This window comes from Antechinus flavipes, chromosome 1, assembly GCF_016432865.1.
Source record: "Antechinus flavipes isolate AdamAnt ecotype Samford, QLD, Australia chromosome 1, AdamAnt_v2, whole genome shotgun sequence".
Lineage (NCBI taxonomy): Eukaryota > Metazoa > Chordata > Mammalia > Dasyuromorphia > Dasyuridae > Antechinus > Antechinus flavipes.
In genome coordinates this window covers 118,600,419-118,624,747 of record NC_067398.1, presented here as the reverse complement: position 1 = coordinate 118,624,747, position 24,329 = coordinate 118,600,419, and the positions used below count along the sequence as shown (strand labels likewise).

At 36.0% G+C, this 24,329-nt stretch overlaps 1 protein-coding gene across 1 annotated transcript; it reads right to left on the bottom strand.

The window, feature by feature from the left end:
- Positions 1-12,371: 12,371 nt before the first annotated feature.
- On the bottom strand, positions 12,372-24,307 carry BRIX1 (biogenesis of ribosomes BRX1). The gene is made up of 10 exons (XM_051989625.1): positions 24,087-24,307; positions 18,627-18,738; positions 17,246-17,289; positions 15,095-15,165; positions 14,754-14,803; positions 14,579-14,652; positions 14,411-14,461; positions 13,884-13,985; positions 12,998-13,126; positions 12,372-12,821 (listed from the first exon to the last, which is right to left on the bottom strand). The coding sequence occupies exons 1-10, from the start codon at positions 24,246-24,248 to the stop codon at positions 12,549-12,551; spliced, it is 1,068 nt and encodes a 355-aa protein (XP_051845585.1). The 5' UTR covers positions 24,249-24,307; the 3' UTR covers positions 12,372-12,548.
- Positions 24,308-24,329: the final 22 nt, after the last annotated feature.

The window sequence follows — 24,329 nt, the reverse complement described above, 5'->3', positions numbered from 1 at the left end:
ACTGGCTCAAGATCAGAGGGTGGGGGCGGGATGGTGGGCGGGGCCTAGGTTACAGAGGAGGGGCCTAAGAGGAAGGGGCGGGGCCGGTAGAGGTGAGAAGCAGAGCCGGAAGGAGGCAGAGCAAAGTCTAGAGAAATTGGCTCGAATTAGGGAGCGAGATCTAGAAGGGAGGTGGGGCCTTCTCAAAACATGTTAGAACAAATCTTAGAGGAGAGTTGCTCAGAATAGAGAGCAAGACCCAAATGTAAGGGCGGGACCTAGCTAGGAGAGGGCGGGGCAAATCCCGGAGGCCGGGGGAGAAGGGGAGGTCGGGTATGAGTGTGCAGGTGTGCAGGAGCGGGGCAGAACCTGGTAGACTTGTCCTCAGACCTCGAGGATACAAAAAGAAAAGAAAAAGACAATTTTCCCTAGTTTCAGGCAACTCACATATAACAAACAAGGGAGACAACAGTGGAAGTTTCAGCTATGTCAGATATCATGATCTTTAGGGTTCAAGTCATCAAGCATTTATTAAGTATCTAGGACATGACAGGTACTTTATCTGTGCTAAGTGCTGAAGATACAAAGAAAGGGGGAGAGGAAAGCAACAACAACAGCAACAACCCCTACTTTTAAGGAACTCACAGAGGGAGATATGAAAATAAACAAGCTGGATAACGGATAAATTGGGGAGGGGGTGTCTGAAAGGGAAGGGACTGAGAAAAAGGACTGCAAAAGGTTTCGGGTATAATGTGAGACTTTTTAGCTGAAACCTGAAGAACCAGGAAAGCCAGAAAGCAGGGATGGGAAGCATTCAGCAAAGCAGATGGTAATGCATATTCTTTAATGTCATTTACAATGACAAAAAAAAAAAAGTATTAGTTTTTGAGGCTGAATCATTTGATAGTGCCAAGGACTTTGATGGTGAGACTTTCTTTTCTAAGTCTTCAGTATCTCTGCCAAGAGCACCAAAGCAGCTAATGCTAGGCTACATCTTACCAAAGATGCTTCAAGAGCTGATGGGTTCAAAAGGACAAAGTAGAACTATTGGTCTGGCAGTGGGGATGTGCTGCTGCTCCCTGAGCTCTCAGATTTACCCGCCAGTTGGTGATAGAGGTAACAAGAAGCAGATGCGCCCCTTCTGCATAGCGATTAGTCCCCTCAGTGATGGCTGTGGGATAGTTAGGGAGAAAAGTCAAGCAGAGATGAGTTCAGATTCTCTTAAACACTTTCTAGTAGGTATCCTAGGCAAGTCACTTAATCTCTTCCTTTCCCAAGCTATAGAATGGGGATAATAATAGCACCTGTCTCAGACTTGTTTATTTGTAAAGCCCCTAGCACATAGTAGGAGCTTAGTAAATGCTTGTTCCCTTTCCCTTTTTTCCTCTCTACAGAACCTGGAATAGAAGCTGAGCTAGTGATCTTGTGAGGGGTGAGGGGTAGAGGATGTCAGGGAGAGGCTGCTATTCTCAAGACTCTTGAATTTAGTCATACACTATCTCTATCAAAGTATGGGGGAAGTGGAGGTGCCAGGTTTAATTTGCCCCTGCATATGCTGCCAAAGAAATCTCTAGGTGGTGGTGGGAGGATTAGAAGATTTTAGAAGATTGCAGTTGAGCTGAGCCTTGAAGGAATCTAAGGATTATGCAGATAAAGAGGGAATATATTCCAGTTTAAATTGTGCCTAAACCGTTTTATTATCTGTTCAGAATTAGTATTTATCTCAAGATCCAAAATGATGACAATTTGAGGGCAAAAAGAGGCAGAGCATTACTGATGTTTCTTCACTGAGTTCTGGGTCAGCAGGTCCCCATAGAAAACGGTTCCAGTTGACAAGATGTGGTAACCAGGATTCATGAAGGGAAAGCTGAAACCAGATTGCAGGAGATGTAGGTAGCTGCAATCCAAGTCTCTCTCCAGAGTTGCTTAAAAACAATGCAAAAACTTTCTGTTGTTGTATGCTTGCATTTTTGTTTTTCTTCCCAGGTTATTTTTACCTTCTTTCTAAATCTGATTTTTCTTATGCAACAAGATAATTGTATAAACATGTATACATATATTGCATTTAACATATACTTCAACATGTTTAACATGTATGGGACTGTCTGCCATCTAGGGGAGGGGGTGGAAGGAAGGAGGGGAAAAATTGGAACAGAACTTTTTGCAAGAGTCAACGTTGAAAAATTACCCATGCATATGTTTTGTCAATAAAAAGCCATTAAAAAAAAAAAAAAAAGAGCAAAAACCAGTGCTACAGCGGTGACCAGATGAGGCAAGTTTTGTTCAGAAATCCTTGGCCATAAGAATATGAACATACAATTTTCAGATGAAGAAATTGAAACTATTTGTAGCCACATGAAAAGGTGCTCCAAATCACTATTGATCAGAAATGCAAATTAAGACAACTCTGAGATACCACTACACACCTGTCAGATTGGCTAAAATGACAGGAAAAGAGGAATGTTGGAAGGGATGTGGGAAAACTGGGACACTGATACATTGTTGGTGGAGTTGTGAACACATACAGCCATTCTGGAAAGCAATTTGGAACTATGCTCAAAAAGTTATCAAACTGTGCATACCCTTTGATCCAGCAGTGTTTCTACTGGGCTTATAGATCTTAAAGGAACCATGTGCAAAAATGTTTGTGGCAGCTTTTTTTGTAGTGGCTAGAAACTGGAAACTGAGTAGATGCCCATCAATTGGAGAATGGCTAGTAGATGCCCATCAATTGGAGAAGGCTGAATAAGTTATGGTATATGAATGCTATGGAATATTATTGTTCTGTAAAAAATGACCAGCAGGATGATTTCAAGAGAGGCCTGGAGAGACTTACATGAGCAGATGTAAAGTCTGGCCTAGCTCCCTGGAGGCCTTAGGATCAGTCAGAGTCAGGATAAGCAAAAGTCCTTGGTCTTTAGGGGGAGAAATGAAGGAGATGGACAAAACTGCCAAGAGTTTTACCAAGGATCCCTCCTTGATTCTAGAGTCCAGAATCTCCACACTTTTCTCCTCCTCATCCTAAGGCCAAGTGAAGTTCTCTTGCCTCTCTCATTCCACCCCCAATCCTTCCTAGGATTATCTGTATACACCAAACATCGAGCCAGCATGGAACAGTGAGAAGGGCCATTTTTCCAAACATATGCTAACAGAATCATTGTCCTATAGGTAATTAGCCTTAAGTGCTTGGTTGTCTGATTCAAGCACATCTTTATAAGCAAAACCAGGAGATTATTAAACTTGGCAACAAGACTATACAATGATTCTCTGGAGAAAATGTAATGGAGACAGAAAGGAATACACTTTCTTTTCAGCAGTTCATGGAACCTATACAAAAATTGACCATATATTAGGACATAAAAACCTCAAACTCAAATGCAGTAAGGCAGAAATAGTAAATGCATCCTTTTCAGACCACGATGCAATGAAAATTACATTCAACAAAAAACCAGGGGGAAATAGACCAAAAAATAATTGGAAACTAAATAATCTCATGCTAAAGAATGATTGGGTGAAACAGCAAATCATAGACATAATAACTTCACACAAGAAAACGATAATAATGAGACATCATACCAAAATGTAGGGGATGCAGCCAAAGCGGTAATAAGGGGAAATTTCATATCTCTAGAGGCCTATTTGTATAAAATAGAGAAAGAGAAGATCAATGAATTGGGTTTGCAACTAAAAATGCTAGAAAAGAAACAAATTAAAAACCCCCAGTCAAACACTAAACTTGAAATTCTAAAAATAAAAGGAGAGATCAATAAAATTGAAAGTAAAACTATTGAAATGATTAATAAAACTAAGAGTTGGTTCTATGAAAAAACCAACAAAATAGACAAACCCTTAGTAAATCTGATTTAAAAAAGGAAAGAGGAAAATCAAATTGTTAGTCTTAAAAATGAAAAGGGAGAACTCACCAGTAATGAAGAGGAAATTAGAGCAATAATTAGGAGTTACTTTGCTCAACTTTATGCCAATAAATTTGACAACTTAAATGAAATAGAAAAATACCTCCAAAAATATAGTTTGCCCAAACTAACAGAGGAAGAAGTAAATATCCTAAACAGTCCCATCTCAGAAAAAGAAATAGAACAAACTATCAATCAACTCCCTAAGAAAAAATCCCCAGGACCAGATGGATTTACATGTGAATTCTACCAAACATTTAAAGAACAATTAACTCCAATGCTAAATAAACTATTTGAAAAAATAGGGATCGAAGGATTCCTACCAAACTCCTTTTATGACACAGACATGGTACTGATACCTAAACCAGGTAGGCTGAAAACAGAGAAAGAAAATTATAGACCAATCTCCCTAATGAACATTGATGCTAAAATCTTAAATAAAATATTAGCAAAAAGATTACAGAAAATCATCCCCAGGATAATACACTATGACCAAGTAGGATTTATACCAGGAATGCAGGGCTGGTTCAATATTAGGAAAACTATTAGTATAAGTGACTATATCAATAACCAAACAAACAAAAACCATATGATCATCTCAATAGATGCAGAAAAAGCATTTGATAAAATCCAACATCCATTCCTAATAAAAACACTTGAGAGCATAGGAATAAATGGACTTTTCCTTAAAATAGTCAGGAGCATATATTTAAAACCATCAGTAAGCAGCATATGCAATGGAGAAAAACTGGAACCTTTCCCAGTAAGATCTGGAGTGAAGCAAGGTTGCCCTCTATCACCATTATTATTTAATATCGTATTAGAAACACTAGCCTCGGCAATAAGAGTCGAGAAAGATATTAAAGAAATTAGAGTAGGCAATGAAGAAACCAAACTATCACTCTTTGCAGATGATATGATGGTATACCTAGAGAACCCCAGAGATTCTACTAAAAAGCTATTAGAAATAATTCATAATTTTAGCAAAGTAGCTGGTTACAAAATAAATCCCCATAAATCCTCAGCATTTTTATACATCTCCAACAAAACTCAACAGCAAGAAATACAAAGAGAAATTCCATTCAGAATAACTGTTGATACCATAAAATATTTGGGAATCTATCTACCAAAAGAAAGTCAGGAATTATATGAGCAAAATTATAAAAAAGTCTCCACACAAATAAAGTCAGACTTAAATAATTGGAAAAATATTAAGTGCTCTTGGATCGGCCGAGCGAACATAATAAAGATGACAATACTCCCTAAACTAATCTATTTATTTAGTGCTATACCAATCAGACTTCCAAGAAAATATTTTAATGATCTAGAAAAAATAACAACAAAATTCATATGGAACAATAAAAAGTCGAGAATCTCAAGGGAATTAATGAAAAAAAAATCAAATGAAGGTGGCCTAGCTGTACCTGATCTAAAATTATATTATAAAGCAGCAGTCACCAAAACCATTTGGTATTGGCTAAGAAATAGATTAGTGGATCAGTGGAAAAGGTTAGGTTCACAAGACAGAATAGTCAACTATAGCAATCTAGTGTTTGACAAACCCAAAGCCCCTAACTTCTGGGAAAAGAATTCATTATTTGATAAAAACTGCTGGGATAATTGGAAATTAGTATGGCAGAAATTAGGCATGGACCCACACCTAACACCATATACCAAGATAAGATCAAAATGGGTCCATGACCTAGGCATAAAGAACGAGATTATAAATAAATTAGAGGAACATAGAATAGTTTATCTCTCAGACATGTGGAGGAGAAAGAAATTTGTGACCAAAGATGAACTAGAGACCATTACTGATCACAAAATAGAAAATTTTGATTACATCAAATTAAAAAGCCTTTGTACAAACAAAACTAATGCAAACAAGATTAGAAGGGAAGCAACAAACTGGGAAAACATCTTCACAGTTAAAGGTTCTGATAAAGGCCTCATTTCCAAAATATATAGAGAACTGACTCAAATTTATAAGAAATCAAGCCATTCTCCAATTGATAAATGGTCAAAGGATATGAACAGACAATTTTCAGAGGATGAAATTGAAACTATTACCACTCATATGAAAAAGTGTTCCAAATCATTATTGATCAGAGAAATGCAAATTAAGACAAATCTGAGATAACACTACACACCTGTCAGATTGGCTAAGATGACAGGAAAAAATAATGATGAATGTTGGAGGGGATGCGGGAAAACTGGAACACTAATGCATTGTTGGTGGAGTTGTGAACGAATCCAACCATTCTGGAGAGCAATCTGGAATTATGCCCAAAAAATTACCAAATTGTGCATACCCTTTGATCCAGCAGTGTTTCTATTGGGCTTATATCCCAAAGAAATACTAAAGAAGGGAAAGGGACCTGTATGTGCCAAAATGTTTGTAGCAGCCCTATTTGTAGTGGCTAGAAACTGGAAAATGAATGGATGCCCATCAATTGGAGAATGGCTGGGTAAATTGTGGTATATGAATGTTATGGAATATTATTGTTCTGTAAGAAATGACCAGCAGGATGAATACAGAGAGGACTGGCGAGACTTACATGAACTGATGCTAAGTGAAATGAGCAGAACCAGGAGATCATTTTACACTTCGACAACGATATTGTATGAGGACATATTTTGATGGAAGTGGATTTCTTTGACAAAGAGACCTAAGTTTCAATTGATAAATGACGGACATAAGCAGCTACACCCAAAGAACGAACACTGGGAAACAAATGTGAACTATCTGCATTTTTGTTTTTCTTCCCGGGTTATTTATACCTTCTGAATCCAATTCTCCCTATGCAACAAGAGAACTGTTCAGTTCTGCAAACATATATTGTATCTAGGATATACTGCAACATATTCAACATATAAAGGACTGCTTGCCATCTAGGGGAGGGGGTGGAGGGAGGGAGGGAAAAAAAAATCGGAACAGAAACGAGTGCAAGGAATAATGTTGTCATTATAAAGTAATCATTAAATTAAAAAAAATGTTAAGTGTAAAAAAAAAAAAAAGACTATACAATGATTAATTATGATGGGCGTGGCTCTCTTCAACAATGAGATGATCCAAACCAGTTCCACTTGTTCAGTGATGAAGAGAGCCACCTACACCCAGAGAGAGAACCATGGAACAGAGTGTGGAACACAATAGCATTCTCACTTTTTCTGTTGTTATTTGCTTGCACTTTATTTTCTTCCTCAGTTTTTCCTTTTCTTCCTTCTTGATCTGATTTTTCTTGCGTAACAAGATTAACTATATAAACTATATTTATATAGTTAATATGCATACATATATTGGATCTAATATGTATTTCAACATATTTAACATGTATTGGACTACCTGCCAGCTAGGGGAAAGGACGGGAGGAAGGAGGGGAAAATTTTCAACAAAAGGTTATGTGAAGGTCAATGTTGGAAAAATTACCTATGCATATACTTTGTAAATAAAAATCTTTAATAAAAAAAAATCTTTGGCTATACCCAAAGATGAGTAGGGTAGTTGAAAAAGAATCTCATCTTTAGAGAAACAATCAAATTAAGGATTACAGATAATCTAAAAACTGTGATTTTTAATATTCTTTATATATCTCTACTATTTTGGCATTATTACTGCAAAATTAGAAGAGAGTATCACAGAACTAAGGCCATTTCCTTTGGCTGACACATTTCCATAGCCAAAAAATTAATCACCAAATGGTTTGCCTAGTGGTGATGAGGAAATGTATAAATAAAATCCATAGATGCTGATCAAGTATTTTCAAAGAACTAGAAAGTGATGGGCCCAGAAAGCTATTAAGGCAATGTAAATAAAATTTAAACCCAATTATGCAAAATAGCCAAATATATTTTTGCTGTTCATATGATTTAATATTTACATAAGGGGACTAAACAAGACCTTTCCTCAGTTTGATGAACATATTTTTCCCCATGTAACATGACTGTACTCACTGACATCTATTTAAAAGGACAAAGAAAACTCGATTAGTGTCCTGTAACTGAAGTTGCCTCCAAAATGACTGGTTAACTGGAATTCTTAGGAGGGCCATCCCTTCATGCCAGAGTATAAGTAAACACGCCACTCTCACCCTTTGTCCTTTTCCTTTTTTCTACATTTCCTTTGTGTCTTTGGGGGAGGGGGAAAGAAGTGAAGAACTGCAGAGGGGGTAAGAGCAGGTGGATATTTTTTTTCTCCATTTCCCCATGCTAAGAGCAATTAATGGTGTCTCAGGGTAAAAGAAGATATGTGTTTTTCCATACTGCCTGAGTTTAGAGTTCCTTAGAGTAAACATTCCCAGATTAAAACAGGACAATAACTGGAACAGTATGTGAATGTTTTATGTGCTTTCTGTTTCTTTTCTATGGGGTGAAATAAAGGCTATTCTCTATCATTAAACATTTGTGACCTTGAGGGCTTGTGTGGAAAGTGGAGACCCTATTTTCCACGATTATGGAAATCTAGACATTAGCATAGAGGTCCCCCCAAAAAAAAATTACTTTGGGAAAAAACAAACCAAAAAATGACTATTTGGATCAGTCTCCAAATTCTGGGTTCACATGGACCAAGCCTCATTTCAGTTGGTTAGCCAAAAGGAACTGAAATTGTACTATCAATGGGATACCTCCTTCACATTCTAGAGAAATTCCTCTCTCATCACACATGCCCTCCCAATTTCATAGTGTCACTCTGATTTAGAATTTTCCCAAAAGGTAAACACACTTTTAAGAAGGAGACCCCTTTCCCACTGGAACTTCACTTTCCAAATAATCTCGGGGAAAATGGTATCTCAGATCTCTTATATTTTGACAGTACAGCTCAAAACCAGGTCCCCAACCTCCCTAAGATAAGATTATTCATAATGCCCAAGACTGCCTGCCCAAGAAATCTCCCTCATCTGTCTAAAATAAAGGTTCTTAAGTGGGTTGCAACTATATGGGGTGACATAAGTGAATGTAAGGGTCTCAAAAAATTTGGCAACAGTAAAAAGTTTCTAAATGCTCTGCCTCCTGCAGTATCTAATGAACTTTAGCCAAGATGTAATTCCTTAAAAAATAAACAAGCATATCCATTTCATTAGTATGCGAATTGGCCTTCATCTTTAATAAATGATAAAATCAAATGTAAACCAAAGAATTGTTTTAAAATAAATTTTTTATGATTATCAGTAAATGTTTGATTTGTGTATCTTTTATATACCTATATACCCAGGGTCGCATAAAAATTTCTTAGGTAAAAAGTGGTAGTGAGTGCAAAGTTTAAGAAGCCCTGATCAAGAAGACTAGATTCTGGGATTCAGCACCCAAGAAATAAAGATTTGTCCCCTACCAATGCACACACACAAACCACCAGGACATCCCTACATGTCTCTATTTTTGATGTTGCTCCACCTGCTGCCATCCCTTGAGCTAACAATGCCCAGACTTGAGAATTCTACTACTAAGCCAAATGGGCAAGTACATATCTGCTTCTGCCCTGGACAGCATTAATTTCTCTTGGGGTTGGGGAAAGGAGAAATTTATTCACCCAAAACCATCATACCTTATACTCCAAAAGAAAGGTACAAGGGAAAAACTGGGGGGAAAAAAGACAAAAGAATGAGAATGGCTTTCTTTTTTTATAGGCTGGTACAAAGAGGTAGTTTCTGACCAAAGCCTATTATTATGAATTGCAAATGGGATACTGCCACTAATTAAAGATTAATCAGAATTTTTTTTTTTTTTTTTTTTTTTTAAAACATAGTACTGATAGGCATGCCCAATGGCAGGGAGGAATGCTCAGGAAATTGACTAGGGAATTCCTTGGATCAATTTCCTTAATATTTAAAAACATAAAACTCAAAATCAACACAGGAAATTCTCTCTCACATTAAAGGATACTTGAATAATTATAACGTAGTTTTTCAAACAGTTGCTATATAAAATTTAATATCAAAGCTATTAACAGTAAATGACTAAAATTAAGACATGAAAACTGTTCAAGGAAATTTTCCATTCAAAAACATATGCTGCATATTTCTTATATTTATCTATTTGTCTGTTTATTCTTTTTAAATTCTTATCTTATTTTTTCCTATACTTATCTTTCCTTTTTTTCAACTTTGACATATCACTTTTGACCACTTTCCCCTCCAGGATACCCTCTTCTGAGTTTTGTTACTATTGGTTCAATTTGTTGACTACTACTGTCCTTTGGGTTTTATTGTCATGTCCTCTTCCAAACAGATTTTTAAAACACACAAATGCAGATGGGAAATCCAAGAAAAAGCTAGTGAGACACTTTTCTAGCCCAGAGATTCTATCACAATATGGAGACAAAAAAATTCTGTAAATATCTGGGATAAAGTTTGGCCAAGAATGGTCATGCAATATACTCCAACACAAAAAGAGGCTGTGCAACAGGAAGTTCCCAGATCCATAAAATGGTCACAGCAGAGTGCATGAACAGCAACCTTGTGGCTCACCATACAATTCTAAGTCAAAGATTCAAGGCTCAGGAGTGGCATTTTGGAGTAGAGAGTTGCCATAGGTTACAAGTTGAAAGCAGGAAGTTCAAAAACTTTTCTCCCCTTATATTACCACCACCCTCATAGAAGCCCTCATCCACTCATGCTTGCACTCTGCACTAGCCTGCAAAAGGTGAGTATGATTGGGGGAGGGAGGGCCATGCCCCGGTCACCTCATCTCCTCCCTCCAATCTATCCTCCATTCAACCTCAGGGATTTTCCTTAAGCAAAGATCTGACCACGTCATCCCCCTACTCAATAAATTCTAATGGTTCCCTATAATTTCCAGGATCAAATCAAAATCATTTGGCATTCAAAGTCCTTCATAACCTAGCTCTCTCCCTACATTTCCAGAATATTCAGATTTTACTCAATGCCTCACTCTCCTAGAGTAGTGACATGGGCCTCCTGGCTGTTCTTGGCTGCAACCATTTTCTCATGTTCCCCCAAGACTTGAATGCTCTTCCTCCTCATCTTTGCTCCTGGCTTCCCGGGTCTCAATTAAAATCTCATATTCTAAAAGAAGTCTTTCCTAACCTTTCTTAATTCTATCTTCTTCCTTATTTTTCCTGTGTATATAGATTGTTTGTTCATATGATTGCCTGTTTTCTCCCTCATTAGACTGTAAACATGAATTTTTACTTTTTGTATCCCCAGAACTTAGCAATATGGCTGAGCCTAGAATAGGGTCTCAGTTCATTTCTAGTCCAATCTGAAACCTGTAAAGTAATACCCAGAAGAAAAATCCCAGCACAACACTGCACTTCTGTGGCATGGAATCCACAGAACCTTCTAGCTGGTTGACAGTAGCTGAGTCTAGTGTCTACTATTGCTCAGATACAAACAAAATCAAGAACTTGCAGGGCTTCAAGGAAGAGTTAAAAGATTTTCCCTTTTCACTTTGAAAGTGCCGAAAGCACTGGTACCAGATTATCTTGGAAATCATGGAATAACACAACACTTAATATCCCCAAAATGCAGCAAGAGAATCAGTCCTTATCTTCCCTACAAAAGTTCACAGAGCTTAGCCCTGACTACAAATCTTGTCAAGAAATAAGCTATAAGACCAGGCAAACAAAAAATCCCACAATAAAAACTTATTATGGTTACAGTTATGAGTTCAAGGAACACATCTTTCATCCCCTAAATGACTTTCAAACATTTCCAACAGCACTTTAAAGGAAACAATCTCTTGGAAATAAATTCAGCTAAAAATCCTAAAAGATGAAGCAATAATTGTGTTGTGTATGTGTATGTGTTTGGGTGCTTTGAGAGCTAAACAGTGCCAAGGTAGATAGATAATTTTAAAACCATCAGGAACATACATCAGCACAAAGATCAACCATAATTTCCAAAGAATAAATGAGATATGTACGCAGCTGCTAAAAGAATGAAGCAGTGTGTGTGTATACACACATGCACACACACATACATTTTAAAATTTTTTCTTATATTCTTCTCCTCTCCCACACAAAGATCCAGACATTCTGATCTTCTTTGTTGCTTCTCCTGGACTCTAATCCTTGAAATGCCTGACTTCCTAGTCCTAAAATCTAGTTCATGTGCAATATTTTTAACAGTTTTTTCCTGGTTCCCTACCTACTAGAATACCCCTTTTCTAAGTTTCCTTCCATCTCATTTGTATTTGCCATATATCTTTTGATTGATATATGTAACCTTCCCTCACAAATACCCCAAAAGCTGGGATTGGTTTTGCTTTTGCTTTGTATTCCCCTGTGTTTTAATGTACTGACTGCCACATAATAAGCACTTAATAAATGCCTGCTGAATAACCAATAAATTAAGCATCTTTAGTGCTATAAAATGTGTTTGAATCTTAAGTCAGCTTTATAACATTAAAAAACATTGCCTTAATGTTATGCAATTATAAGTTTTAAAATGTTTTAGTTACTACTAAATTAATTCTGAATTATCCAAAAACATCTTAAAAAAAAATAAATATACCGTTGGATTCTTGTCCACTTTTTATTGTAAAAGTGAGATGAACAAAATCTTCCATGAAACACTTTTAGCCCTATATTTGTTCATCAGTCTACTACAAAAGTATCAAAGTCCTGATAAAAAACGTATTTACATAATGAATGCAAAATAAATACAAAACAATGGAAAACATTTGTTTTCCACTGATTCACTCTGCTTTCTTAGTCTTCAAAGCTTTCTGCATCATTTTTCTTTGTCTTTTGTATATCTTTTTCTTTCTTTTTTTCAAACTGACTTTGGGTTCTGGTTTCACATACAGTATTTCCACTGGCTTTTCTTCAGCTGGTGTCTTAAAGACATCATCAGTAGGATCTTCTGGAATAACAGTTCTTTCTTCTTTCTTCTTGAGCCTCTGTACATCTTTGACTTGTTGTCTTTCCTTGTATTTTGCAGCTGTGGCCATTCTCACTATACGCCGATGCTAGAAACAAAAATGAAAAGTCAAGGACTAAAATAAGAGACTGTTTTGGAATTATAATTACTTCACAGAATAGAACAAAGGATTACAAATTAAATACCAATTATCTCAAGAAAATCACTGAAATAAAGCTCTAATACAACAAGAACTGTTAAAACTAAATCCCAAACCCAGATTACCATATTTGGTGACTGGTAGTGTGGATTTTCATATAAGGTTGGTCCTCCAAAACTGCCTTGGAAAATCTTTATGAGATTTAAAACAAAACGAGGTCCAATTTCTACAAGAGCAGCATCTTCTTCTATGATCTATAATAGAGATAGAGATTTCTGAATTTGTTTCTAATATCCTCTCTATAAATAAGGGCTATAGTCACATCACAATTACGTCCAGCAGCTGTTATGATCTAATTTTATTTCATTACATTTAAATATGGCATCTAACAAATGACAAGCAATATGATGGAGTGGATAAGAGCTGCCACGGGGAAAGAAAGATGTAGTAAAGACTTATATGTGACTATGTCACTCCAAACAAATCACTTAAGTTCTCAGGCCCCATAGAAGTCACATGTATCATTAACTGGTAATAATATGTAGCTACTTTGCAATTATAAAATTCATTATACACATTATTTTAATTAATCTTCACAAAGACCTTATAAAAGGGGTAGTGTAAGCACTATAACTATTTACAAATTGGGAAAATGAAGCTCAGAGGGGTTAAAAGAATTACCTAACATCACAAAACTATTAACTATAGACCTGGGGACTTGAAATTTTACAATTCACTCAAGACTGGACCTAAGTTTCCTCAATGGCAAAGAGATTAGGTGAGAGGGGAGGAATACTTTGAGGTATTCAACTACATGACCTCTTATGGTTCTTTCTAACAACAAATCTACTATCTTATGTAGTGGATGAACCAGAATCTGGGACCTCATACTCAAAAGCTAATGCTCCTTCCAGTAAACCACACAAACTTCCTGGTAAGATAAGGATCTAGTTTCAAAAATACTTTGAGTAACTTTTTTTTTTTTTTTTTTTTAGTTTTTATTTAGCTTACCTGATAATTACGAAACCAGATCCTATTATCCATAATGGTGAAGGTAAACACATGATCAACAAATGGTTGGCTCTTGGGATGGTATTGTGGAGTACAAAAAATCTATTGAAGAAATACATGTATTTATGTATATATACATACAAACATAAATACATATATGGCAAACATACATAAATTATGCGAAAGTCTAATTCAAATTTACATTGTTTTAATTTGATATACTAACAGCTATGTTTAACATGTTCATTAAAAATAAATGTATTCTCCCCTTTAACTATAAAAGTGGGAGGCTATGTGTATGAAATATTATCTATACTGTCAATTGAGGTTGATTGATATCTTGGTTGGTTTTCCAGAATTATTTATTTTTATTATTTTAACTTTTGTTGCAACAAAACTCTTTGGACTAAGGAATGTGAGGAAGAGAGGAGAGAGAAAGCTTCCTAAATGAATATAACAATCCCCCCAAAATAAACTTTTTTTTCTTTAAACAGAATTCAATTCATCATACATTTCTAAAAATTTACCTGAATAAGGAGTTCTTTTATCAAAGAATAATGCGGAGATTCATCAAAAGTCTATAAAAGCAACAACATTATTATTGGCCAACAAATAATAATTTATAATAGTCACAATAAAATATGCCATGTGAAATAAAAAAACAACAGTTGTCATACAAAAAACATAGAACTTACAGGATCAAAAGACAGAAGAGGCCGTGAACCTCTCAAACAGTTTCCAGTCATCTTTAACTCTGCCAAAGTATGAACTACAATGGATTTTGAAAAAACAGATTTAGATTTATCATACCTAATCCAAAAATATTTCAAACAACATATCAGTAAAGGCTTCATTATTATATCAACTTACTATTTTGAACTAAAAACTTAGCTGATGGCCCTTGAGGTGAATTTGAAAGCCTGAAAACAAAGAAATTATTTAAGAAATTAGGGGGAAAAAATACAAAATACTCACTAAATAATTGATGCTAAGAGAAATAAAATACATTTTAATATCTTGTAGTTTATTATCTTATTAAAAAAAACCCTGACAACTCTTTCATTTTTTGTGGAAAACAAAAATGGCAGATTAAAACAGTACTAATGAAATTACTTGAAATTTGGATTTCTATACATTTCTATATTTCTGTGGTATGTGCACCAAAATTTTAAATTGAATAATTCTACTGTTTATGCAATACATTCTCTTACCACATATAGAGATCTTGTTTTTTCTTGGCTTCAAAATAGATGCACTTATTGCAGTTCTTTATTTCACAGACCTAAATGAAATAAATAATGGGAAATAAAGTTGATCTAAACTATCTAGTAAATTTGACAAAAATTCTTTTCATAAATGTTCAGTAGATGCTCAAATGAAGCAGTCATCAACAAGCACACATAATATGCACCAAGTGGTAGGGATACAAAGAAAAAATTAACTTAAAACTCTGTTGAAAAGAAATACCATTTATGTCCAAATAGTTATAAAAACTACAAAGTGGTGGTGGGGGGGGGGAGGGGGGAAAGGGGGGCAGTTTGTATCATAAAGAAAGGTTCATGAAGTGGCTGAGATGTGAAGGAATCAAGGGATTTCTAATAGTTCTGTTTCAGGTGAGGAAGGAGTACATCCAATGAGAGGGGAAATGGGGGTAGGTGGCCTATGTAAAACTCAAAACCAGAAGAACATTATCTTGTTTAGAGAACAACAAGGAAGCTAATCAGGCTGGACTATTGAATCACAAAAACAAACCTTGAAAAGCAGAGGGAAGGGGTTAAGCGGAACTAGAACAAGCAACAAACCTGGTTCTTTTCTTAGAATTAATCTGAAAAAGTAACTAAACACTCTATCTCATTTTCATTCCTTTCCTCTCTCACAGGCTAACAGGACTCCTGTCTTCTAACATGAAGATAGCTACCTTCTGCTTTGACTTTAGCTCTAAGTTTATCTAGTGATGAACTCAAACCTCAATATCCAGGAATTTTTAGTTCTGTTTACAAATCACAAAAACTAAGAACATGAAAAGAGAAAATATTTTAGGGCTATAAAAAAGTGAATTCTCATATATCTCTTTGGTTAAAACAGAGTGAGTATGGAGAAGCCCAGTATCAGAGTAAGTGATGGAAGAGAAATAAGTCTGGAGATTCCCCTGCTGAACAGTATAATCCAAACAGCATTATCACTTCCTTTCATAAAGTAGAGACAAAGGTCATGAAGACAATTATTATTTTTTGTTACTTTGAGAGTGAATAAGGCAGTCATGTTGTTCTCTGTTGCCATTTAGTTCTTTTTCTTGACTTCAAGTCCAAAAAATACCAGACTTTTTTTCTGTCCAGCGAATGCCTGAGTCATATGCCCTCCTCTATTCTTTTAGAAGGCTTCAGTTCACCTGCTACTTTCTGGGAGAAGTCTTTTCTGAACCTGAGAGAGAGCTATTAATACACTCCTTATTTCAATTACACTGAAGTTATCCAATTGTCCTATCTTCTCAATATAATGTTAAGTTCCTCCAAAGTAAAATTTGTTTTTCATTTTCTCTGTGTATCCCCAATTCAGTGCACTTAATAAATGCTTGTTGAATTGCATTAAACACTAAAATAAAGATTAAAAACTTTAAATCATGCTACATTTAATAATGTAGCTTAGCAAAATCCTTAACATATGACAGACAGAATTGAATAAAATCCCAGAGACTAAAATATTTCCTCATGTTTAAAAAACATAAACAATGTAAACTAGATTCACTCATTAACTCTTACTTTAAATATCTTGTCTCAAAAATGATCACCAAATAGATTTCTTAGATTACACTTTTAGTACATAATGTGGCTTCAAAACATAGGCTAAAAACATGGATCCTTCCCAAGGTCTACAGTCTTAAAAAAAAACATATAATTAAAAGATAATTTGAAAGTAAGTCCTAATGCAATTCACTCGTTAATTCAAGTTTAATACTCTTAATATAAATTTCTTAGTTTCAAGGAATGCTATATATATAAAAACAGCTAAGTGGTGCAGTGGAGAAAGCAAGAGGCCTAAATTCTAGTTAGGTTTCAGACACTTGCTAGCTATATGACTCTGGGCAAGACATAACCTCTGCCTCAGTTTCCTCAATTGTAAAATGGGAATAATCTCCCAAGGATGATGAGGATGAAATGACACAATAACTTCAAAGCATATAATAAGCACTATTTAATAAATGCCTGTTTACTTCCAAAATCCACTAAGTATTCAAACATCTACATACCATATATCCCTTTATTTTTTCAAGTAAGTTAAATCAAGTATCATCTTAATATCTTTAATCAAAATTTCTAAAGGACGTTTAAAAGAATTCTACATTTGTCTCTTTTTTAAATTACCTCATTAATTACAAACAACTTGTCTTTCCGGTCCATTTTGTTATCTGATAAAAGAAAAAAAAGTAAACAAAAATTAATAACTTCCAAAACAATTTGAAATATCCCAACAAAAAATTATTCTATAAAGATCACATCCACAGAAATCAATTTAAATGCAACAAAAAATATTAATCTTCACACCTAATGCTTATATAAACATTTTGCCAATATATTCAAATGGGTTCAAATTTCAGATGTTCTCCAATAATGCAGATGGCAACAAGTAGTTCACTTTGTGTGACTCCTATCCATGTTAAAGGAGAGCTGTCTCATGCCCTCCCTCCCTAGCAACTCCTTTCCAGTAGAGTACTCTGGCTGTTCACCTATCAACTTCATCACGTTACCAACTCATCTTCTCTTACTACATCTTTTATTCTTCTTAACTACAAATAAGTTAACTCCCTACTCATACTCACACTGTATCTCTCCACTGCTTCTTTCCATATTCATTTTTAATCCTCCAGATGTTGTATTCCATGTTACTGCCACATGGAAACTCTGGTAGAATGCCAGTTTTTTAAAAGATTATCCTTTTATAGAATTATTGATTTTGAAATGGAAAAGACTTTAAGAAGCCAACCAAACTCTTTCATGTAATAAATGAACCCCAGAAGCCTATTAGGAGCAACACGAAAATTAAGCCACTCTGGAAACCATGCAAGACCAAGAATTAAAGAATGGCAGCTGGAATTATGTGGAGAAATAGTCCCACAGGCCTTGAGCACATTACAGTATTATAGGGCAATATAACATTTCATATTCACATTAACATAATTTGGATATGATAGCAGCTGACTGACATATAGACAAAATTTTGGGCCAAAACAACCTGAGTTCAAATCCACCCTCAAACACACTAGCTATGTGACCCAAACAACTCATTTAATCTGCCTGCCTCAGCTTTTTCATTTGTCAAATAAAGTTGTTGTGATGATGAAATAACTGCAAAATGTTTAGCATAATGCCAGCTATAGAGTAGGTATTATAAAAATACTAGCTATTACAGTGATGATCTTGAGCCATCAAGAAAAATTTAAACTGTGTTCAGTAATTCTTTTTTAAGTAAGAAGAAAGCATATAAATCCATTTTAGAAAGATTTATATCAATAGAAATGAAGATGAACATGATCTGGGTACTTGAAAGATTATATTTTTGAAGTGCTTTATTCCCTAATAATGCCACCAAATAACCAGCGCTAGTCATACAGAAGAGATTGTCCTAATTACAGGAACTATTACTCTCTGTAGAAATATAATTATACAAACATCTTCAAATAACTATTTCCAACATAAAGTTTCAAAAGTATTCAATAAGAAGAGATGGCTTAAAGGAAAAACCAACCTGCTTTAGAATGTGGCATCAATGTTCTTAAATCTTGCATTAAGTGTCTTGTTCTGAAATTTATTCCCCTCGATGAGAAGATAAGAACCCTCTCCTTATTCTTCCATTTACCCTAGAAGAAAAATAATTTTGAGACATACAAACTTTAAAAAGGTATTGAACATATACCCCTAAGAACTAAATCTCAAATTTAACTAGACTGATATTATTTATTATGCCTGTTGACACACTTTAAACATTTATGTTATAATTATATTTCTTAGTATTTATTTAAGTGGGAAAAGACCAAAGAGGTCATTTTACAGGGACCTACTTTAATAGAAAAGAGAATTCATAATTATATTAACATGTTAAAATATGCCAAATACTTTCTCACAATACCTTGTGAAATCAGAACTAAAAGTATAATCCCTTTTTTACTAATGAGATCAAATGATACTACAGTTGCACAGATACCAAGTGATTGAACTGGAATTCAAAGTCAAGTCTTCTGATATTAAGACCTGTAGTACTATATAAACAGATGGTAAAGTGTGACTGGATTATCTATTCATATACTGCATATAAGATTTTAATGTAAATATGAAGTGATGCTTTATTTAGAATTGATGACACCTCCCCAGGCTGCATTTGTAAATTTTTTATTATTATTATGAATGACAAATACAATCCCTATTACATATATATTTCTTTAAAGTAGATAACAAGTTAAATATAGTAGATCCAAAACTGTCTTGCTTATCTTTATCTCCCTGATGCTCTCTTCAGTATTCTTTAATATTTGATTAATAATTCTTTTCTGTGGCAACACTCACTATTTCCCTTTTCCGTAGGCTTCCTCATGTCAATGATCCTTCTATGTAACAAAAAAGCACTGTCAGGATCAAGTGAATCTTAAAAAAAAATTTTTTTTAAATCACATTCTATAACTATTCCAGCAACTATATGTCCAGGAATGGGAAGCAAGATTCAAAAGTTTCTAGAATTGTGGTCAATCACTGCACTGATTAAGTCTTTCAAAGTTATTTTCCTTAACAGTGTTAGTTATATAAATTGTTTTCCTAGTTTTGCTCAATTCATTCTCCAATCAGTTCATAAAAATATTCCTAGATTTCTGTGAAAGTTTTCCTGTGTACATTTCTCTTAACACAATGATAATACATTATTCTAAATTGTAGAGAGTCAGAACTCTGGAGAAGCATACTTGAAACTTGATAAGACAATGGTTATCTAGTTTAGCCTGGTGATTAATAGTTCTCTAGTTCAGTACATGTACTTAGTACTTAATATTGTTCTACAAGATTGACACCTACAACGATATAATTACAATAAGAGTATATAAAAGCCAATAAGGACTGGACAAGACAATTCACTCCTTCTCCCACCACCTTGGTGGCTGTCCTGTCCTTCATTTCTACACTGAGACTAAAGCCTGTCTGAAGGACTCCAGAAAACTAGCCCAGGGCCCTAGGCAAGGAGACAGACGGTAAAGAAGATAATAATTTGGACTTTATCCCTGGTTATTCTCGTGGTGATTACTCTGCTGAAAGGAAAGCTGGTCCCAAGAAGTCAAGAAAGCTAACCAGAACATTACACTAAATGATAATCTGTTAAGTCCTTCCTCAATCAATGAATGGGCATTTCCTTAGTTTTTTGGTCTTTGTTAAAACAAAGTCAAGCTTCAAGTTTTAATCTTCTTCACTGTTACGTATTACAGTTCTGCAAGGCATCCCAATAACTCAACAAAAACAATTAAAAGGCTACTATGCTGTGCAAAGTAAAGGAAGGAAGGAAGGAAGGAAGGAAGGAAGGAAGGAAGGAAGGAAGGAAGGAAGGAAAAAGAAAAGAAAAGAAAAGAAAAGAAAAGAAAAGAAAAGAAAAGAAAAGAAAAGAAAAGAAAAGAAAAGAAAAGAAAAAAAAGAAAAGAAAAGAAAAGAAAAGAAAAGAAAAGAAAAGAAAAGAAAAGAAAATGAAAAGAAAAGAAAAGAAAAAGAAAAAAGGCCTTGCCTCTAAGGTGTTGAGAAGGCCAAGCAAGTGAAATAGAAGTTTGTTGTCTAAGAAGGAGCCAAAATAAATAAAAGGAAATTAATTTCAACTGTTAGAATCCCTTTAATACTTAAAAAGTTATCAGTCAAGTGTGTGTATGCTTTCTATTTGTTAAATTAAGAAGCACAGGCTTAAATTCTAGAAATAAAGGAAAAATGCTCTTTTGTTGATCCCTTTATAACAAATACATTAGAGCACTTTATTTATTTCATAAACCCCCAAGAATGGTTGAAAAGGGGTGGAAATTGGTAAAGCAATTTCCTTCCCAGGCAGTTTTCCTGGTCTTTTTGAAGACAATAACTATACCCTTCTCTCAAAACTACTCAAGCACTCTATATTTTTATTAGGAAAACTAAAATGTTAGTACATGTGTCATTGATTCCTCAAAGCCTATTGGCTTCTCATGAGAGTAGAGAAAACATCTTAAACTTTTTATCTCATTTAGCTACTAACAGTTCTCAGCACACAAAAGGCTTTAAATGGGGAGAAAGGGGGAGAGGAGAGGAGAGGAAAAGGCATATGATAAAGCAGAACTATTTTAGTGTATGTAACTGATCAAGATACCATTTATCATTTATTTCTTGGCCTGTTCTCAGCACTCACTCTCTTTACTCTTCGTTTTCTCAGCATTTGTGGTACCACAAAATTTCAGCATTCCTGTTAAATCCCCTTCACTTACTCTTCCCTTCCCAAGTTTTATTCTAGGACTCTTTCCTTTTCATTCATTATAAAACATTTATCGAGCACTTATGTCAGGTTATAGGGATTATGTCAGGTATATGTCTTTTATCATGCACTATGTCAGGTATAGGAATATGAAGCTAAGAGCTGAATAGTGCTTACATTCTGTATCAAGATATGCCATGTGTGTACAGAAAAGTGAACATAACATGTATATAAAGGAGATACTTAATAATTACTGGTGGGAGTATTATAGACTCAGAGGATTGGATGGACATCTAGGACATCTGGCACTTGAGAGCATCCACTCATGGGAAGTGGTCTGGAAAAGGTGTAAGGCAGGAAGTAGAATACATCACATGTGGAGAACAACAAAAAAGCTAAGCTGGCTAGAACACAGCGGACATAAAGGGGAACACGGGCTTAAACCAGGGTGAAAGAACTTCAAACGAAAAAACAGTAGGGCATGCCAGTTTGGCTGGAATGTGGAGTAAGATTGTAAGGGACTTTAAACATCACAACAGAGTTTTCATTTTATCCTAGAGGTAAGAGGGAGCCACTGGAGCTTTTTAAGCAGAAGAGTAAACAAGCCTATGTCTTCATTATAATAATTTGGAATTTATGTGGAGAATGTGTTGAAGATGAGAAAGCCTGAGCTATCAATTTAGGAACCACAGCAATGCTCTAATAAGGAGTTAAGGAATATCTGAACTAAGGTGACAAGCATATAAGTAAAGAGAAGGGGTGGCTACAAAAAATATTGTAAAAACAGAATTGTTGAGACTTTGCAAATAGAAGGCAAGTACTATTTTGTCTTTATACTCAGTGCCCAGAATGGTTATTCAAAAAATAATAGGGGGGCTCAATAAATGCTTGAGGATTGATGACTAAGTCTTCAGTCTTTTAAACTTCTTGAATGTCCATCTGGTTACACCTCAAACTAAAGTACCTCATCTCCTTTCTCTCAAAGGAATTCCTCTTATCTTCTTTTGTTTAATGTTGCTATATATTTCTAGCACTAAACTTTTAAGAATTTTTTACTCCTTTTAGTCCATAGGCTTCTAAATCCAAATTGTTCATTTTTTTCCCTTTACTTCCATACCTTCCATTATATTCTCAGTGCCAATACCCAGATTATTTCAATAATTTCTTAACTGTTTACATTGCCTTTAGATTTCCCACTCTTCGATATATTCTCAACACACGATGGCCAGTTTAATTTTCCCAAGGTGCTTCTTTGTCCCCATCACTTCCCTGGTGCTTCATAGTTTACCAAGTCCATGCCCCTTAACTCCTGACAATCTAACTCCAAACTACCTAGCCTGATTCAATTACTCTCCACCATGAATTCTATTTTCCCCAAAACCATATATAACCCCATTTTCACTTTGATCATATCTCCTCCACTTAAAATGTTGCTCTTCTTCACCCATGGAAATCCTAACCATCCTTTCAATTCCAATTTAAATACACCTTCATTCGCCTCCTCTGGTCTTCCAACAGGAGCAATTCCTTCCCTGTAGATTCCAATTAGTTACACTCCTCAACGAGCTAAAGTTCCAGTCAAACTGGCATCTATTTCCCACACAACACATTCCATCTCTCATCCTTGAACCATTGCAGTCTGTCCCCATCTAAAATGCCCTCTCCTCCCCACCTAACCTGGAAGTATCTAGTTCAGGGTTCAATTCGAATGCCACAAATGAATTCTTCCAGATGTTAGATTCTCCTTCACCCTAAACGAATTTAAATTCTCAATTGATTTTTATCCCTAACACCTAGTGCAACATCTAGGACATAGAAGGCACTTGATAAATGCTTGTTGAATGAAGAACAATAGAAATTTGGACTTACTTTGTCTCAAGAAACCAAAGTCAAGCTAAAACCTTAGAGAAGGTTCAGATAAGGCGTGCACAGCAGAACTACCATTAAAAAAAAAAAAAAAGAGTACCTCTGCCTGTAACCTATCTCAGAAAAGAGAGCATTGGACCTAGAATCAGGAAGACATGAATTCGAATTCTGCCTCAAACACCAGCTGGGTATCACTGGACAAATCCCTTCACCTTTGCCCCAATTTCAATTCAATAATACTTACCTTCTAGGATTGCTCTGAGAATAAAGTGAGATGGTTGTACAGTTATCGTTATTATTATTAAACAAACTTGAGAAAAAGGCAACAGCAAGAACGAGCCTTGGAGAAGGGGAATTCACACGAAAGGAAGGACCAAAGGAAGGTAGGAATAGTTAACACCCCTTGTTCCCCTCAAGTCCCAGCTTCGGCAAGAAGTCTTTCCTAGCGCTCCCTTCCCTGAGCCCAGCGCCTTCATTCGGAGACCGTCCCCAATCAACCTGCACCCGGGGACCGGCACGTTGTCTCCCCATCCAGACTCGGAGATCCTGGAGAGCAAGGGATTATCTTATAAATACAGGCGCGTTTTTCCATCCCCAGCGCTTAGCACATCCCCTGACGCACAGCAGGCGCTTAGTAAATGCTGGTTGACTGGCCCAGCTGGCCCTGAAATTGGGCTGAGAAAACCTTCCCAGTCCGTTCGACGGTGACAACCACGTGCTCGGGTCGACGTGGGCCCGGCCTGACTGTGGAGGCTAGCGGGAGCCGAGAGCTACCCCGCACCGAGGATCCTCACATCGCTGTACCCTCCTGGGTAGAACGCCGGGGTCGGAGTCATGCGAGAACCCACGCTCCCATGGGAGACCCTGGGCTGCCGTCCTTACCTTGGAGACAGGACCCGGGATGCGATACTCCTCCTCCTCCTCTGTTTTCTTTGGGGCTGGAGGGAGCGGTTTGGCGGGTGCTCCGGCATTTTTTCCTTTTCCCTTCGGCCTCTTAGCCTCAGGACCCCCTCCTCCTTGCCGCTTCCTCTTGACAGCCGCCATCTTGCCCGGAATCCTCCTTTTCCTGCGTGCACGCTGCACACTACAAGTTGCCTATTCCGCCTTCCGCTCCGAGCCGCCTTG

Excerpts from the sequence above, each read along its gene's own strand:
- BRIX1 (XM_051989625.1), bottom strand. The coding sequence starts at position 24,248 with ATGGCGGCTGTCAAGAGGAAGCGGCAAGGAGGAGGGGGTCCTGAGGCT. Across the intron at positions 18,739-24,086 it reads TCCCGGGTCCTGTCTCCAAG|GGTAAATGGAAGAATAAGGA; the intron begins GTAAGGACGGCA and ends TTTTTCTTCTAG. Across the intron at positions 17,290-18,626 it reads GATGCCACATTCTAAAGCAG|ATAACAAAATGGACCGGAAA; the intron begins GTTGGTTTTTCC and ends TTCTTTTATCAG.